General features: G+C 36.4%; 1 protein-coding gene across 4 annotated transcripts; it reads right to left on the reverse strand.

Annotated features, from left to right (window-relative positions):
- Positions 1–817: 817 nt before the first annotated feature.
- Positions 818–18,309, reverse strand: LOC113115022 (guanine nucleotide-binding protein subunit beta-4-like). 4 transcript variants are annotated; one of them, XM_026282241.1, is made up of 10 exons: positions 17,200–17,363; positions 15,885–15,993; positions 12,956–12,994; positions 12,359–12,465; positions 11,649–11,712; positions 9,518–9,680; positions 9,346–9,412; positions 2,330–2,531; positions 1,969–2,185; positions 818–1,666 (listed from the first exon to the last, which is right to left on the reverse strand). In XM_026282241.1, exons 2-10 carry the CDS (start codon positions 15,939–15,941, stop codon positions 1,560–1,562), a joined length of 1,023 nt encoding a protein of 340 aa, XP_026138026.1. In that variant the 5' UTR covers positions 15,942–15,993; positions 17,200–17,363; the 3' UTR covers positions 818–1,559. The 4 variants fall into 4 exon arrangements, with proteins under 4 accessions (XP_026138026.1, XP_026138007.1, XP_026138015.1 ...); XM_026282222.1 differs by lacking the exon at positions 17,200–17,363 and adding an exon at positions 18,185–18,309 and having other exon boundaries at positions 1,527–1,666; XM_026282230.1 differs by lacking the exon at positions 17,200–17,363 and adding an exon at positions 17,554–17,606 and having other exon boundaries at positions 1,527–1,666.
- Between the last annotated feature and the right edge of the window lie 183 nt (positions 18,310–18,492).

Raw genomic sequence — 18,492 nt, forward strand, 5'->3', positions numbered from 1 at the left:
AACTTCTTACACACTGCATTGAAATGGTTTCCCTCCTTTCATCGGGTCATCTTGCAAGTCTTTGGCTTAACATTGCAGATTTTTCTCAGTTGCTCTGATTAAACATTTTATGATATTGTGCTTTTTCTTCCACAACCTCCTTTAAGCTAAGGAATAAGGCTGAGAGCTGTGTCTCTAGGAACTTTCAATCTCTTGGAAATCTTCATTTAGCCTTAGCCTTTCTAAAGTACTACGATATTTATTCTCTTTAGCTTTTGTGAGATCTCTGTTGACATTTTTGCTACTCAACTTCAACACATGCATGGGCTAACTGTATGTGTAACGGCTCGTGCTAATTCTGTTTTTAATAGTTTCTAAAAGCTTAATTGTGTTTTGAGACTGTTTTATTCCCCACCATGCAAATAAGTGATTTAAAAACAGCAATGTTGAATAGGGGTTGAATAATTATGACATAGCAGTATTATTAAAAAATCTTATAACTCAAAAGTATTACATTATATATTGACAATATCACTTTTAATATGCCAGTGAATTGTTATAGATACAATTTTTATTTTATCCTGGATCTTTAAAAAAGCTTGTATTTGTAAAGTACTGCAGTCTATAGGGGGTTGAGTAATTTTGATTGCAACTGTAAAATTAATACCAACTTAAATTTCTTAAAATTAAAGCATAAACATCTCAATCTTGACAATGCCATACAGGTTTGGAACAACATGAGGGTGAGCAAATGACAACAAATTACACTTGTGGGTGAACGATCCCTTTAACTATAAATCTATTACATATATCCAGCCGAATCAGTTTGGAAAGCAGCAAATCTCAGATAGTATATCTAGTGATAGTAAAGACAGATGGACAGACAGGCTGATGGTAAATCCTTCTGTGCAGACTTCAATACAGTTTTTAATACACTGAAACACGGCAAACATTACTGTCAAGCTTAGAGGATAGCAGACAAGCTCAGTGACGTCAGTGTTTCTCTCACAACTACACGTTAGCAAGCTGAGCCTGAACCATTTATGACACAACAGACTCAACACTGATGCTTTCTAATGCGAACTAAATTAAGGTCAACGGTCAAACACTGATGGCCTACAATACTGTGGCAGTCTAATCCCTTAGTTAATAACACTGGCCACTGTGTGGCAAATGCCACTGTGACTGGGGACAAAGAAAATAAAAATAAGCAGGAAAAGAAAACGGGGATAGTGAAGACATCCATCACGAGTATCCACACACCAGGACACCCAAACACTGTCAGAAGTGTATATGTTATACATACAAGCACAAAGAATGGCAGATATATACACAACAAAGCCTGTTCACCACCTTGAGTCATACGTGAATCCCAAAAGACAGAGAGCCAGGGAAGGCTCTTCAATATCCTCACCTCTTGCAGGATGGTGGGAAAATACGGTCTAAGAAAGAAAAGATGATGAAGAAACTAGGTCTTCTATAAGGAGGAGATGGAGGGGGAAGGGTCCTGTGTGTCAGCGGTGCACTACAGTGATTGTATGATCAGAACGAGTGACTCCAAAAAGTACAACCCAGTGAGATCAGTTCCATATCCTAAGGAAGCTGTCCCAAGAACCGGTGGCCAAAGCCATGCCGTCACTTGATATCCCCAAACAGCTGACCCGGTTGTCATGCCCAGCTAGAACACCTTAAAACACAAGAGCAACATAGTAACAGAGATAAGTGTCTTACAAATTAGTGGCTGTCTATGTGAATCACATGTATGTTCATTGTTCATCCTGGGGGAAAATGGTCTTCTGTAGTAACACAAGTTAAGATTTACTAAATTGGACATTGCTGTCATTCCAGTATATAAATACTAGTCTGAAGTAGTGAGATTTATTGTAATTTATTGTCTGCACTGTGATGTCCTGTTGCTCGATTTAGGCAGTTAAAGGTGCTTGCTTGAGTTTTTTCTGTGTGGTCAAAAGGGTTGAGAGAAGTACTGACCTGCACGCTCTCCCTTTAGAGTATCCCATACATTGCAGTTGAAGTCATCGTAGCCAGCGAGCAGCAGACGGCCACTCTTAGAGAAGGCCACAGAGGTGATGCCGCAGTTAATGTTGTCATGCGAATACATCATCAGTTCCTGGTCTGCGCGAAGGTCAAACAAACGACAAGTGGCGTCGTCCGAGCCCGTAGTGAACGCATTACCATTCGGGAAGAACTGAAGAAATGAGCACAATTGAAAATGGATATAAGCATTTACAAACTAAAAATAAACAATAAGTATTATGAAAGACTTGCATGGGCTCAATAAGACGTTAACCAAGTATCAGACACTGCTGATGACATTCTCTTCAACACTCACAATGACAGCATTTATATCAGAAACATGTCCGGTGAAAGACTGTCTGCACATTCCGTCTCGGATGTCCCACAATTTGGAGGATGCATCACAGGCACCTGACACAAAGGTCCTAGAGTCTGGACTAAGGGACAGGCTCATCACATCTCCAGTGTGCCCTGTAAATGTGGTGGTCTGCTGACCGGTCTCAATGTCCCACAGAGCACTGCAAAGGAGAAATACAGCTGGTTCACATTCAGTACAAGATCACCAAACTGACCACTGAAACGAAAATGCAGACTTGAGAAAATCGACCATTATAAATCTCAGAAGTCACTGTGGGCAGATGGCATACAGAAGCCTATAAGCTTTGAACTTCAAGAGATTTGAAATTTTTGGGGATAAAGACCTCAAGAAATATTGCAGTACCTTTTATTTCAAACAGCATTTATTGTACTCTTCATGGGCACTTTGCGAAGGGGACAACATTTGTAGGGACGTTCCAACTGAATTCCTTTCATGTAGGACTCTTCCAGAAGTCCCTTAGTGAAGAGATCTTAGGGTGTGTTCACACTTGTCATGTTTGGTTCGGTTAAAACAAACTCTGGTGCCATTTCTCTGTTAGTGCTGTTCGTTTGATAAGGGTGCTTTCACACTGGCCCGTTGTTTCAGAACCTGGCATGGGTCCCGCCTTAGCTCAGTTTGTTTGGGCATATATGAACTAATGATGGGAAGTTTGGATAATTTTATAGACTCTGACTTTTGAGTCTTGTTCAACAAAATTAACAAATCTTTTTTCGAGTCATTTTGTTCATTTAAAAAAATACAATAAAAATGTACTTCCCTTACATGTCTAATAGTACTTACGCAAACGTTGATCACACTGCAAACAATACAAAACTATAATGCAGAAAATCTTAATTTATTGTTGACCTGGGTCTTCAGTCTATGATTAGCTCACCTCACCTCTCATATGACAAGTCTTTGGGTTCGAGTTAACCAATGCATTCTGAGCCGGAAAGAGAATTGATTAGTTAATCTCGTGATTCTTCTGGTTCTTCAAGTCATTCCTTCATCACGTGACAGACCCACCTGGCAACAAATCTGTGTGTATATTGTGTGTGTATATTGTTTTATATATATATATATATACACACACACACACACACACAGTACAGACCAAAAGTTTGGACACACCTTCTCATTCAAAAAGTTTTCTTTATTTTCATGACTATGAAAATTGTAGATTCACACTGAAGGCATCAAGGGCTATTTGAGCAAGAAGGAGAGTGATGGGGTGCTGCGCCAGATGACCTGGCCTCCACAGTCACTGGACCTGAACCCAATCGAGATGGTTTAGGGGTGAGCTGGACCGCAGACAGAAGACAAAAGGGCCAACAAGTGCTATGCATCTCTCGGGGAACTCCTTCAAGACTGTTGGAAGACCATTTCAGGTGAGTACCTCTTGAAGCTCATCAAGAGAATGCCAAGAGTGTGCAAAGCAGTAATCAAAGCAAAAGGTGGCTACTTTGAAGAACCTAGAATATGACATATTTTCAGTTGTTTCACACTTTTTTGTTATGTATATAATTCCATATATAATTCCACGTGTGTTAATTCATAGTTTTGATGCCTTATTCAGTGTGAATCTACAATTTTCATAGTCATGAAAATAAAGAAAACTCTTTGAATGAGAAGGTGTGTCCAAACTTTTGGTCTGTACTGTATATATATGAATATTTTGTCTTTTAAGTGTACTCTTGCATTCATGTTTTACTTTTATATTTACATTTAGACATTTAGCAGATGCTTTTATCCGAAGCGACTTACAAATGAGGTAGAGCTGAAACAACGAATCGATTTAATCGATTAAAATCGATTATTAAAATAGTTGTCAACTAATTTAGTAATCGATTCGTCGCTAAATAAATTTTATTTGCCATAAGCGGCTCATTTCGTGCATATTTCAAATCTGCGGTGACCAAAGTGTGGCAGTAATGAGCCACCGGAGGGTTTACTCAGCCAGTACAGCAGGTGAAGTAGCGAATAGCCAATAGCTGGCCTCGTTTTATGTCACGTGCTTCCCGAACAGCGTCTCTGCAGCATTCAGCGGGAAGTGGGAGTACTTTACTTTGAGCCTTCAAAATGAAGAGTAACCTGTAAACTCTGCACTACTGAACTGTTTAAGGGGCCGTTCACATATCGTGTCTTTTGCGTGCTCAAGTTCGTTATTTCCTATGTAGGCGCGCAGTATGCACTCTCATAATGGAAGCGACGCGGTCGCGACACGCACGCGGTGCGATGCGCCCGTTTTTCCAGGCGCGTCCACACCGCATCCATTTATCCTTTGCTGAAATTTCCGGGTCTTCATGGAGAGGGCACGTCATGGAGAGAGCACGTCATGGTTGCTTAGCAAAGGCAGACGCCTCAGGGGCGCTTCAGCCCGAGCGCTTTGGAAAGAAGGAGAAAGCGGCGCGACTAGCGTTTTCCACGCGTTTTTAGGTGCGATATGTGAACGGCCCCTAAGAATTTTATTTGTGCAGATTCTCCAGTACAAGGTTGTTTGCAAATGTTTAGTCGTAAAAGCTGATAACATTGCTTTTTAACAGTTAACATTTAAAGCTTTACAAACATGTTATGTGATCAGTTTGTCGTTTACCAGTTCATAATTCAGACTTGCAGCCTAATTATGACTGAATGAGAGAGGTAAATGTTTGAGTGTATTTTAAATGCACTTCTTTTCTAAGTATTCACTGCTCTTTTTCACACAGCAGGTTTTTTGTGTGTGTCCCAATTTTTTTTTTTCTGGACAACCTTCTGATGGATTTTACTTTAAATTGTGAGTTCCATTCAGGTTTCATGCCATTGGCACTTTTTTTTCGAAGGATTGTTTACAATTTCACAGCATAAGCTATAAAGCTTTTCCCCAGTAAATAATAAAATACAATGCACTGCAATTTTATTCTGTTTTATCCTTATACTTCGTGAAAATATGTTCTCAAAGATTCCTTAAGCTTTGTTTGGGATGTTAAACTACTTTAGGAGCTCTAAGGACTGCCATGGTGAAAACAATATTTGAAATCTCCTTGTGAATTTTGCTAGAGTATGGGTCAGTGTTTTGATTGCAGAAGAGTTCGACAAAGGATTACTTACATAATAAAACAACTCCAGGTATATTTTTGATGAGGATATGACAATGCAAAATGGTTAAAATCTCTTAAAAATCTATGCTGAATGATAAAGACCCTTTATTAATAATTTCCTTGGGGAAAAAATGGAAAAAACTAAAATATAAGTACATAAATCGATTAATCGTAAAAATAATCGACAGATTAATCGATTATCAAAATAATCGTTAGTTGCAGCCCTAAAATGAGGACAATGGAAGTAATCAAAAACAACAAAGAGCAATGATATATAAGTGCTATAACAAGTCCTGGCTTTAACACAGTACACATAGCAAGGGCTTTTAAATAATATAATAAAGAAAAAGAAAACAGAATAAAAAAAAGAATAGAGCAAGCTAGTGTTTGAGGTCTTTTTAATAATTGTATAATAAATGAAAAGAAAATAGAATAAAAAGAGATTAGTTTTTTTTTTAAGGAATAGAATTAGAATAGTGAGTGTTAAAGTTAGAGGGTCAAATAAAGATGGAAGAGATGTTTTAAGCCGATTCTTGAAGATGGCTAAGGACTCAGCTGCCCGGACTGAGTTGGGGAGGTCATTCCACCAGGAGGGAACATTTAATTTAAAAAGTCCAAAAGTGACTTTGTGCTTCTTTTGGATGGCCCAATCAAGCGATGTTCACTTGCAGAACGCAAGCTTCTAGAGTGCACATAAGTCTGAAGTAATACATTTAGGTAAATGGGTGCAGAGCCAGATGTGATTTTGTAGGCAAACATCAATGCCTTGAATTTTATGCAAGCAGCTATTGGAAGCCAGTGCAAATTGATAAACAGAGGTGTGACGTGTATTCTTTTCAGCTCATTTTGGCATCTCCAGGCTTACATACTCTGCACTCTCTGTATATGTGGACATCAAAATCTGTAAATCAGTTGATAAAATAATGTATCAATCCATTATGTTAAGAAGTCTGTATTAATGAACACATGAGTATGGTGGGCTGAATTTCCTTGATTTCTCTTCTTAGAACAACACTTTCAAAATTAATTGTATTAAACAGTTTTTGTGTAATCCAAACTCAATCTGGGATTTTAACCCCAATGACTACTTTTCCAAATTAGGTGATCTCCCTTTCCTGTTGATCTGTTATTATAATATTGCTAGAATCCCTTACAATTTATCTACATTTTTTTTATCAGGCATTACTTACATGGTAATTTATTTTTAAGCACAATTTCTGCCCTCACCAGTACTTCATTTGGAACAATCAAGACATTGTACATAAGAGAAAATCTTTTTTTTTGTTTATAACTGGTTTGAGAAAAACATTTGGATTGTTTCCCAGTTATATAACTCAGAAGGTCTTATTTTAAAGTTACGAAGAATTCTTAAGTTAACTTACATAAAATTTTCCAGTAACTCTCAAAGAATTCTCCATTGTCATGGATGCTATTCCTAAAGGAGCTGTTATGCTTTTACAGGGTGTCCGCGGGGTTTTAAAAAGTATTAAAAAGTGATAAATCAAAATGGTCAAATTTAAGGCCATTAAAAGTGTTAAATGTGGTCTCAGAGGTATTATTTTTTTCCAAATTAGGTATTATTTTTTCCAGACTATCAGGTGTCTTATTCTGATTGAAATTCTATCTGCGTTCGTGTTAGTTCGTTTATATGGGCTTTAGCATATCTGGGCACATAATCAAAGATCTTCCGTCTCCGTCTCATGCTGACGTCATATTCAGTGGTCGTTCGGCATCATCTCAGAACACTGCGCGCTCAACAGAAGTGGCTGGCTTACGTTTTATTTTAGACTTGCTTCAAGGCATATCTTTAATGACTGGACAACCATCGTCGTCTTCTTGGACAAATGCAAGTTTTTTAATAGCTGGGTTAACGACCGGTAGTACCGAGGTCCCGTTCAAACCCGGTTCTTGACGCATACAACGCTATGATTTCCGCGAAGCAGAAAACGAGTACGGAATCTCAAAATCCAGTCATGTAAATTAAACTTACATTTTAATATGGACAGTCATGGAATTTGTGAAAGCATAAATTAATCAAATCAAATCTCCATATGGACCAGTATCTGTAGTATTAAGCCGCAAAAGTTGTTTGAAATATGAATCTGTGTTCTGCGCGTCTCTGTGTGAATTAATGAATGACAGAGACGTGCAGGTTTATTTACTACATAGACTGAAGCGCATGACGCTTGCATTAATTTCAGCATCTGTTGTCTTCTCCTGTCAAAATAATCGAGTTAATTTAGAATTATTCATATTCACTTTCGAAAAAGCAGAAGACATACCGGTTTCTCCGGTAGTGGGCGGAGCTAATGGGCAAATAGAAATTTCAAAATGACAAATATGCATTCATTAGGCCTAAAAGAAAATTTTTACATAAGGGCATTGTGTTAGAAATATTACTATTATTTAGTAAAACGTATGTGATACTGCTACCACTGTTGCAAAAAAAAATAAAAAACTTTATTTAAAAAAAAAATAAATCTCAATATTTCTCCCATGTTTTAATTTTAATAGCAAATCCCCTTTATTTACCAAACATAAAATGTGTTTAAATTTGATAAATTAAAAGACAAATTAAATTTGGGTGAAACTTGTTCACTGTTTTTCATAATTATATAACTTGTAGAAAAACTTTAAACACAATTCTAAATAAGTATAAAGAATGGCATTGGTTTTATTTTTAGTGCTAAAAAGTTATTTTTTTTTATTACCAAATTTTTGTGTTTTGCTTTGTTACCGAAATTGGTACCGAGAATCGTGGATTTTCACTGGTATCGGTGCCGAATACTGAAATATTGGTACCGTGACAACACTAACAGGCAGGCTTATTGTTCGGTCTATCCATTTTCTCCATTGCACATTTTATGGTATTTGTTTTATTTTTATTTACTAAGTGAAATAAATGTGCAATATGCTGTCAACATCAGTCTCTAAATCTATTATTTTTTGTATGTTATATATGTCAAAATCGGTGTAAATAATAGAAAGGTCGCTGATTAACACTTGCAATTCAGTGTCGTGATGGTTTTAAAAAATATTCTGAAGGTAGTGAAAAAGGTATTAAAAAGTAGTAAATTTAACTTAAGGATTGCTGTATATACCCTGTTTTAAGGGACTCTGTTAGATCATCCAGCACTTTATCTATTTCTTTAGATTATACATTGTGATATAGCCTGTTTCATTGCTTTCTCACTACAACCGAACCGCTCCTTTGTTCAGGCAATATCGGACCAATTGTTTTTGCACTGATCCGAGCGCAATTTCGTGTTCACATATGCCCAAACAAAATGGAGCAAAGGGAGGAAACACGCCAGGTTCCGAAACAACGGGCCAGTGTGACAGTGTGTAAAAAGTGACTAATCTGCTGTGTAAAAACATCTGATAAATGTCTTAGAAAAAGCTGTTTTTTTATCAAAAACATCTTAAAGACATCTTCTAAATGTCTATTTAAAATCTAATCTAAAACAAGCAGAAGACACTGGCAGTTCCTTCAGTAGTGGGTGCGAATAATGCATCTTTTTCAGAATTGAGATGTACTGTGATCTTTCTCAGCTAACAGTCCCAGTCCCTTGTGTCCTTCAGAGTTTGTTCTTTCAGAGCAGCCTGACAAGACCATTCTCCGTGAGAATGTTAAAAAGATACTCCAAACCCAAATTGAAAATCTTGTCATTAATCACTTACCCCTGTGTCATTCCAAACCTGTAAAAGCTTCGTTCATCTTCAGAACACAATTAAAGATATTTTGGATAAAAACCGGTAGGCTTGTGACTGTCCCATAGACTGTCAAATAAACTGTCAAGGATCAGAAAAGTATGAAAAGCTTCTCATACTGGACCTTGACAGTGTATTTCACATGGCAGTCTATGGGACAGTCATTTAAAGCTGTGATGGACTCACCATGTAGTATCTCCAGAGCTGGTGACTATCTGACTATCATCCAGAAAGCGACAACATGACAAATAACCTGGTGAGGAAGGGGGAAAAAGTATATCTTAGAACAGGAGCTTCAACCCACTGCATGTTAAATATGCAGACTAATGATGCTAATCCTGCTGCTGACAGATTTTACCTGTGTGTCCAGAAAGTTCTCTGGTGACTCTGACGTTGCCCTCACGGGTTTTAAGGCTATAGATGGAACAGATGTTGTCCAGGCCTCCGCAGGCTGCGTAACTCCCTGAGGGAGCGTAGGCACAAGTCATCACCCATGATGACCTTAATGGAATGGCATGAATCTGAAAAGAAACCAAACAAAAATTGTTGCACTTGCTATTCGCGTTCTTTAAAAAGAATGAGCATACTACTCCTATTATTTCTGTCATATAACAAAATGTTAAAAATAGTAAGAGAAGAGTAGTATGCTTATATATGGTTGCAAATTTAGCACAAGACCATGGAGGTTCCACAAATCCTCCAATTGGGTTGAAGCACCAAGAGGCTAAGTATAAGAAAATTATTTTTGTGCAAACTACCACTTTCATTTTGATGACTTGAATTTTATGATTTACACTTACGTTTTAGCTTCTACAAAATTTAGGTCAACTGATTTTGTAAATACTTTTTATTGGGTTGTAGCATATACAATTACATTACAAACATCAAACCCTCCCCCCTATATACAGTACACACAACGAAAAAAAAAATTATAATAATAAATTGAGGAAAAACAGTGTTCCATGTTTGTAAGGTCCATAAATTATCTTTAGACTTGAAAAGCTTAACAGTAATTAGGGAACATATGAGAAGCAAAGAAGTTAAAGACTCCCAAAAGAAGAGGAACACTTTCATAGGAAACATAAGTACACATTTTGAGAATACTGGCCCAGAAAAACAATGGAGGAAAAATGATACAAGTTGTTTTAACAGTAACAGATTTATGAAAGAAAAGGCATAAAAGCTTTAGATTCACACCGATAAATAAATGCATAAGATACATATTAAACTTAAAAAATAAAAATTACTAAAAATAAATAAATATAAAAGGGAATATGTACAAATAATGCAAAGTATTGAGAGATGCTGCAAAAAGAAACAATGATTAAGGTAAATAACTCCAATCTCAGAGGCCGGGGAGCTCTTCAAAATCTCTTACAAAGGGGGACCATATGTTATGAAACCTACGTTTTGAAACTCACAATTTATTTAATCTTTTCCAACTGAATGTAAGACATTACTTCTTTTATCTAGCTACTATGTGTTGGAGGGTCTGCCCTTTTCCAATGAAACAATATTAAAATAGCCTCGCCAGTAGTGTAGTGAAGGCTATAACAGAGCTAATATCTTTTCTGAGTTCTATATATATATATATATATATATATATATATATATATATATATATATATATATATATATATATATATATATGATTTAAAAGTTCCCCTCCAAAACTCATTCAGGACAGGACACAACCAGAACATATGGGCAGTTGTAGCAGGAGATTGAGATAATCTATTGCACACAGGGCTAACATTAGGGTAAATCTTGGCTAATTTGGAGTTCGTAAAATGGAGCCTATGAAGAACCTTAAATTGAATTAATCCATGCCTAGCAAAAGGTGAGGAGGAGTGTACTCCTTTTAAAGTATCCTCCCAATCTCCATCTGCAATTTCTCTGCCCAAATCATTTTGCCAGGCGTTACGAATATCAATGTTCTGTGGGTTTATAGATGTAATAATAGAGTATATGCTTGAGATGAGTCCCCTGCTATGAGGGTTCAGATCAAGCAGTGTCTCGATAGGAGAGGAAGATGGTTTTCTTGGGTAAGAGACAAATATCTTCTTGATGAAACTTCTAATCTGCAAGAATCTAAAAAAAGTGGGACCTAGGTAAAGCAAAATTACTTCTAAGATCTTCAAAAGATCAAAAAGTATTATTTAAGAATAGATCTTTTAGGAGCCTAATCCCAAATTGATCAATTGTTCAATTGGTATGGCGAATAACAAGGGAGAGAGATGGCACCCTTGCGTGGTGCCCCATTGTATGGAGAAATACTCCGAGTGTACATTGTTTGTGCACACTGAGGCAACCGGGGAGGTATATAACAGTCTAGGTCAACTGATGTAGTGAATTTTAACTCACTATAATAATATATTTTGTTCTTTTTTTTTTAGAAAGAAGTCACTACATTTATGACAGTTATATACATATTTTTGTTCAACAGCTGTGTATTTTAGATGTACATTCACTTGCTGGGCTGGACTAACCTTGTTTGTGGAGTAGCTGTCCCAAATGATGAGTTTGCCATCTTGTGAGGCACTAACTAGTAACCTTAATGTAAAAAAAAGGGTTAAAGAGTAAACCACTGTTCATAATACACATCACAGATTAAAAATACTTCAAGTTTAACATGCAGACAAAGATTGATGCTTATAACATGAACACAGTGCAAATGCTTTTGATAATTTATGACAAACACTGATAGCAACTATGGACACAAACTCCACTTATCTAACAATTATGGGTTACACTTTATTTTAAGGTGTTCTTGTTACAGTGTTATTATACATATAAGTACTGAATAATATTAACTACATGCACTTACTACATGGTTAGGGTTAGGATAAGGGTTTGGTTCAGGGTTATGTGCACATAATTAATTGTTATTATAATAGTAAGTATATGTAACATGTGTGACAAGTGTGACAAGGACACCTTCAAATAAAGTGTCACACAATTATGTCTCCTCCCTAAAGCACTAGAATGGATGCACAGCTGGAGAAGGGGTGAATAACAGAGGGAGGAGAAAAGGGAGGAAAAGAAAGCCTGGAACAGGAGGCAGCCTACACAATCCTAGAACACCCCTGCGTTGTGAGAGGTCTGCTGTATTATTCATTCAGTGTACACTGACAGAGGTGCAGGCTTCCTCTGAGTGCGCCCATCCTCCAGCCCACGCATTCTCTCTCTATCAACTGACCTAGAATCAGTAGCCCACTGCATGGCGTAGATTTTGGCTAAATGGCCTCGGAGTGTCCGCCTCGTTCTCATCTGGATCCTTCCAACTGAATCCAGACCAGCTGTAATCTAAGCACACACAGAAATCTTAATTTACAGTTACATTATAAAGCAAGCAGGGGGGCATTTCATCAATCTAAGGTGTGCCACTGATCACTCACATGTGGAAAAGGTGCTGTTTTAGTTGATATGACTTATTGTGATTATCTAAAATTAACATAACACTGAATGAAGTTAAGAATTAAACATCTTTGAAGAGTACAAGAGCCTTCTTTTCAAATGCAAAAATAAATAATCCAAATAGAAATATTAAATCACTAAAACCACCAGGGCGTGGGCTGAGTGTTTAAATTTTGATGGAGGACTTGGCATGTAAGAGGTTATTTAATATTTCAGCGCACTCAAGAGCATGTTCAGCATGTACGTCAGCAGCCCATTTGCATGTCTGAGCTGAGCTCAGAGAACAAGTGACCATAGACATGCCCCATAGCCATGGGTTAGACCAGATCTGCTCTTATAAGGAGGGGGATCCAGCAGGGACGGTGGCAGAGCTGCTTACCTGGGACAAGCTGGAGTCGTTGCATGCTTTCCTGGCATCCTACAATGGGAACAGCAGCATATCAGAGTGCAGTCATTCTACCGCATTCTAGGCGGAGGAAAACACATATAGTCTATTTCCTGGCACTCAGGTCTACATGAAACTTGTATCAAATAAAAACGAAAAGCACAAAAAACTATTCCAATAAACAAAGCTGATGTACAGTAGGTAAATGCCGATTACTTGCTGCTCAAGACATGCAAGACATCTTAGGGGTGGGCGATATGATACATTTTGCATAATGAGTCATTTTATTTCACGATAATAGTATATCTCACAAATGCAGACATAGTTTTGTTACGCTGCGCAATATGTAATGCTAGGGTTGTGCCGATACATGATAGTACTGTGTATCGACGATAGGAGATGTCTATGTCAATAGTCAAGTCGATATTAGACTCATTCTCTGCTAGTGTTGGGCGATATGTTTATTTTAATAGTTTATTACAATATTATCATGCATATGTGGAGCAAGAGAGAGACTCTTTGTTCATGTCATAGCATAACTATTTAGTGTTCTAAACCACGTATGTGTGCGAAACTAGAGAGCCTATGGAATCACCAATAATCAAATAAAAAAATATACTTTCAAACATACTGATAAACTAGCGTTAAAGTGAAAGTGAAATTGACGTGACATTCAGCCAAGTATGGTGACCCATACTCAGAATTCGTGCTCTGCATTTAATCCATCCAAAGTGTACACACACAGAGCAGTGAACACACACACACTGTGAACAAATACCCGCATCTGCACACGGAAGTTATCAATCTAAATGTCAATGGTGAAAATCAATAGTAGATTTCATTTAAAGTACAACAGTTTAACTCTAATATTGGACATAAACGAACACGTTAAATATAAAGTATTCAAAAGTTCAAATTAACTGATGCCAGTGTTATATTTTTTATAGAAGTATGCTATCGTCGATATCTCTATCGTCGATACACGATTCTATCGTCTATCGGCACAACCCTGTTCTCTGCAGATTTAAGATATTTCATTGCACTTTAACAAGTAATCTGAATGGCCTATATATGTGCAATATTTTAAACGAGCCCACACTAACTGAGTTAGTCAAGTTATGTTAGAATGCATCTCATTCTTGTTTCTGTGACGATGCATCGGGCTCACGGGCTACGCAATGCAACTCATAAAAAGAGAATATAAGTCATTATATTCAGTAATTATGTCCCCACTGGATGCAACAAATGCATCATTTATAATGGGTTTTATTGTTTTTGTCTTGTCGCTGCATGACCGTTTTATTAAGGGGCGTTATGTTTCTGTCACATGCTTGAGGTATTCAGCCAATCACATCGCACTGGATAGCTGGCCAATCAGTGTACAGCTTGCTTTTCAGAATGATGAGCTTTGTGAAAATCAATGCGTTTCAGAAAGGTGGGCCATAGAGGAGCAACAATTATGTACAGTATGTGGAAAATAATGTGTTTTTTTTTTCCCTTAAACCATATAAACACATTGCATTACACTAATACACAAAATAATGTTATTTTTAACAATGTAATATATCCCCTTTAAGTAAATAAAGGTAGGTAAGGTTTTTACTATATAAAAATTTTGTCACTGAAATTTCCTAATTCTAATAATCAATTACAATATAATACAAAAAAAATAATACTAGCTTAAGTAAAAAAAATAAAAATAATAAATAATAAAACTCAAGCTTTCCGAAGACAAGCAAACAGTCAATGACAAAATAAGAACAGAGAAACAAATTACAAGCAACAGACAGTTATTATGCAATTACATATTTTGAAGTTGCAAGACCATTTGGACTATACATTTTGGAGCTGGCTCAATGAGAATCTACTACTACTACTTCAGCTAAATGGGTACCATAAATGTACTAATGCAGATAAACTCTAAATGGCAAAATATCAGCCAATTAATCAGCATTGCCAATATATCCATACATTAACCACTTATACTTTCCTTATACACTGCCTTTCAAAAGTTTGAGGTTGCTAAGATTTTTCTTTTTGTATTCTTTAAAGAACTCTCTTATGATTGCAACAGTAGCAATTATTTAAATAAAAAATACAGTAAAACAGTAATATCATAAAATATTATTAAAAATTAAAATAACTTTGATTTTAATATTTAAAATTTTAATTTATTCCTTTTATGTCAAAGCTGATATCCCAGCAGCGTTACACAAATCCTTAAGAAATCATTTCAATATGCTGATTCAATGCTCAAGAAACATTTCTTATTCTAATCAATACAGAAAAAAGAAAGTTGTGCTGCCTATATTTTTGTGGTAAAGCTGATACATTTTTGTTCAGGATGCTTTGATGAATAGAATGTTTAAAATAATAGCATTTGTCTTAGTAAAATCCTTTACTGACAATTTAAATAAATAAAAACAACCCAAACTTTTGAAACTAATCGTATGTATCAATAAGTATGTTGTGTGAATTATCACAGCTCAAAGGATTTTGAAGCTCCTTCAATCAACTCTGCTGGCCCCTGGCTCTTTTCCACATTTCACACAACTGCTTTTGCTAATTCAGTGGTTCCCAACTACGGTCCTGGGGATCCACTGCTCTGCACATTTTGTATGTCCCTCTTATCTGAAACACTCTGTTCAATTCATGGATATCTCTTCTAATGAGCTCATGATATGAATCAGATGTATTAGATATGGAAGACATGGTGCATTCAAGTCCTACTACGTATTCATGTGCTGGCAAGTCATAATTACAACGTCAGGTGTTTGTGGTGGCATTCAAGTGCAATCATCTCAATAAATAAATATGATCTTTCTGACATGACTTCAACGAACCAATACAAAATGAGCCAATAGACTGGACTGAAAGAGTGGCAAAATCCTTTCAGTTAATCAGAAAGGGTATCAGTTCTTACCCTGATCTGATTGCGCAGCTGCTCTGCCTCCTGCCGCAACTGCTCCAGCTCACTCATGGTCCTCCAAGCGTTTCACTCCCTTCCCAGCTTTGATAATACTGACAAAGACCTGCAATGCACAGACAAACACCAAGTCACGTTAAGTAGTCAATAAAGGACTGCTTAATAACGGAGCACTCATGCTGAATCAATAATTTAAGCCACTCATGCACAATTCCACATACTCATTTGAATGTCATGTCAAAGGTCCCACAGACCTAGTGAGACAGCCCCTTTGGATATAGTTTGTGAAGAATACAAAGTGCTCCAGTAGCATCAATGTTTTTACTAGACTGAATATAACTAGGAATATAACAGATTTATAGAATATAACAGATTTTGCATTTTAAAATTCCCATGTTTTCCATGACTCAATTTATCTTACCTATAGCTTTCAGCCTAAAAGCAAATAGTGAGTAACTGAATAAAATGCAGGGTCTTGCCACATTGGTGGTTTGACACAATATGGGAATATCCCTAGAGATCATTCAGCTTTACCCTGACCTCTGTGAAATCTACATTTCAGCATAAGTTATTTTAGGGAAACACAGTACCATAACAAGCAATGCTGCTTAAACAGGAAGACTGCTGGTCCCAACCATAGTAAACCATATTACAGGAAAAGTAAGCAATGATCAGTGTGCATTTTTAGCAAAGAACATTCCGAAATCAGACACTGTACACATGAACACACACAATAATATTAAGAATAACATACTGTATACAAAAAAGCTCTGTAAATTTTAGAGAAGAGAGAATCCTCTCAAACGGAAAAAAATATTTCACATGCTCGATCTAGCTGGATTGACTTTTTAATCCAAAATCGAATATGAACATTGGGATATTTGTAATCTGATGAATCCTACTTAATCCAGATGTTGTTAGTCACTCATTTAACCTGTGACACTCAGAACCTGTTAAACCAGTCATGATAAACGCGCGAGAGAAAAAAAAGAAGTTGTAAATAAAATATCCACACAGAGACGAACACCTGCCCGTTTATTCATACATTCGTGTTGGTCATCGAGTTTAATAGGATTAAATGTAACGTTGCACATGTTGCACTACACAGAAACCTCCCTATAAGACATTATTTACGCGACAAAAGGTATATAGGTATATAACATTTCCCTGCAGATTTGTCATCCGTCAAGTTAATAACATAACATTAGTTATATTATGATTTGGTTAACGTTAGCGTAGTGGCTAGCAAACAGTGACTGTATCATGCCAGTTAACGTTACTCCAGACCACCACACAAACATTGATACATTACCTGATGTAACAACAACACTACAAGATCCTCCTACCGCCTGTAGGGGTGAGCAGATTATTATTATTATACATTTTTTGTTTTTTCAAAATATTAACGCTCTCATTTCGTATTATTTACATCCGAAACAAGCCAATTCACAGAGCGATTACCACGCCCATGCTGATATTTATTGAGAGCATGGCTACAATTGGATGCAGGGGGTATATAAATTATTTTAGTGTTTTTGAAATTAAGGGTATTCAGTGTACCTGCGGAAAAAAATGAGTATATTTTAGCTCTTATTAGTTTATATAGCATATTATCATGAAGCCAATGTGTTTTTATCAAAATAGTTTGACATTTATCGACGCCTACCTGCTGGAGTCACCCGCTCTTGAAATGGTTCTGACTATCAGCTTCCTCAATTATAAAAATGACTGAAGTAATTTGATACATACAGGGTCACAAGCATTTGATTTGTAACAATGCGTATGTAGTCTTAGAATAATGGTCGAAAAGACAAAAAAAAAAAAAAAAAAAACCTTCTATACATAAATTACATAATTGTGTTAATCTATATATAATCTACTACTTTCGGTAATTTAAAATAAAAAAATAAAAAAGTCTGATCTATGATATTGTACAGCAAAAGTGTTTTTTAAAAGTGTACTTTGTCACAGAATAAATTCAAAATATTCTCACTTATTTATGTGGTTGCCAAAATGACTTTTTATTTCAGAGGCAATTTTTCCAAACATAAATCAATTAATAAAAAAATAAATAAAGAGATATTTAGAATTTAAGTTTGAATGCAATTATAATTTAATATTCATGGTCAAAATAAAAATATGCATTAGGCAGTACTGACAAGAATGAAGCCATCTGCGGCATGCCATGGGTTAATAAATGCAAACTACAAGTCTCACTTCTATAAACCCTGTCTAGAGCACTCAAATAAAAAAGTAATTAAATTACAAAATCAGTATTAACTGACATTCAGTATTACCTAGAATGTTGAAGTTCAGCAGTGAGACGTCGGTCAGTGGAAGCACCTGACTCCCTCTGTAGAGTATGTGCTGGTAGGAGCACTGCCACTGGGATAAGCAGTGGGACTTTAGTTAAACATCCAGCACTGAGAGAACTGCTAGTGGGGACAAGGTGGGGCTGGATGGGGGAGGCTGAATAGTGGAAGTGGGGAGATGAGTTCTTAAAGAGACAGTAGATGTGACTGCATGTTTATTTGGTCAGTGTCACAGCTGAGAATGTGTTAAACAGAACAATATTTGCCATATTTATTTATTTACCATTTGTTCA

Source organism: Carassius auratus, chromosome 2 (genome assembly GCF_003368295.1).
Source record: "Carassius auratus strain Wakin chromosome 2, ASM336829v1, whole genome shotgun sequence".
NCBI classification, from domain to species: Eukaryota; Metazoa; Chordata; class Actinopteri; order Cypriniformes; family Cyprinidae; genus Carassius; species Carassius auratus.

Coding starts and splice junctions, on each gene's coding strand:
- LOC113115022 (XM_026282241.1), bottom strand. CDS start 15,941: ATGAGTGAGCTGGAGCAGTTGCGGCAGGAGGCAGAGCAGCTGCGCAAT. Junction 12,995..15,884: donor AGCTGCGCAATCAGATCAGG/GTAAGAACTGAT, acceptor TTCCCATTGTAG/GATGCCAGGAAAGCATGCAA. Junction 11,713..12,358: donor CAGTGGGCTACTGATTCTAG/GTCAGTTGATAG, acceptor TTTTACATTAAG/GTTACTAGTTAGTGCCTCAC.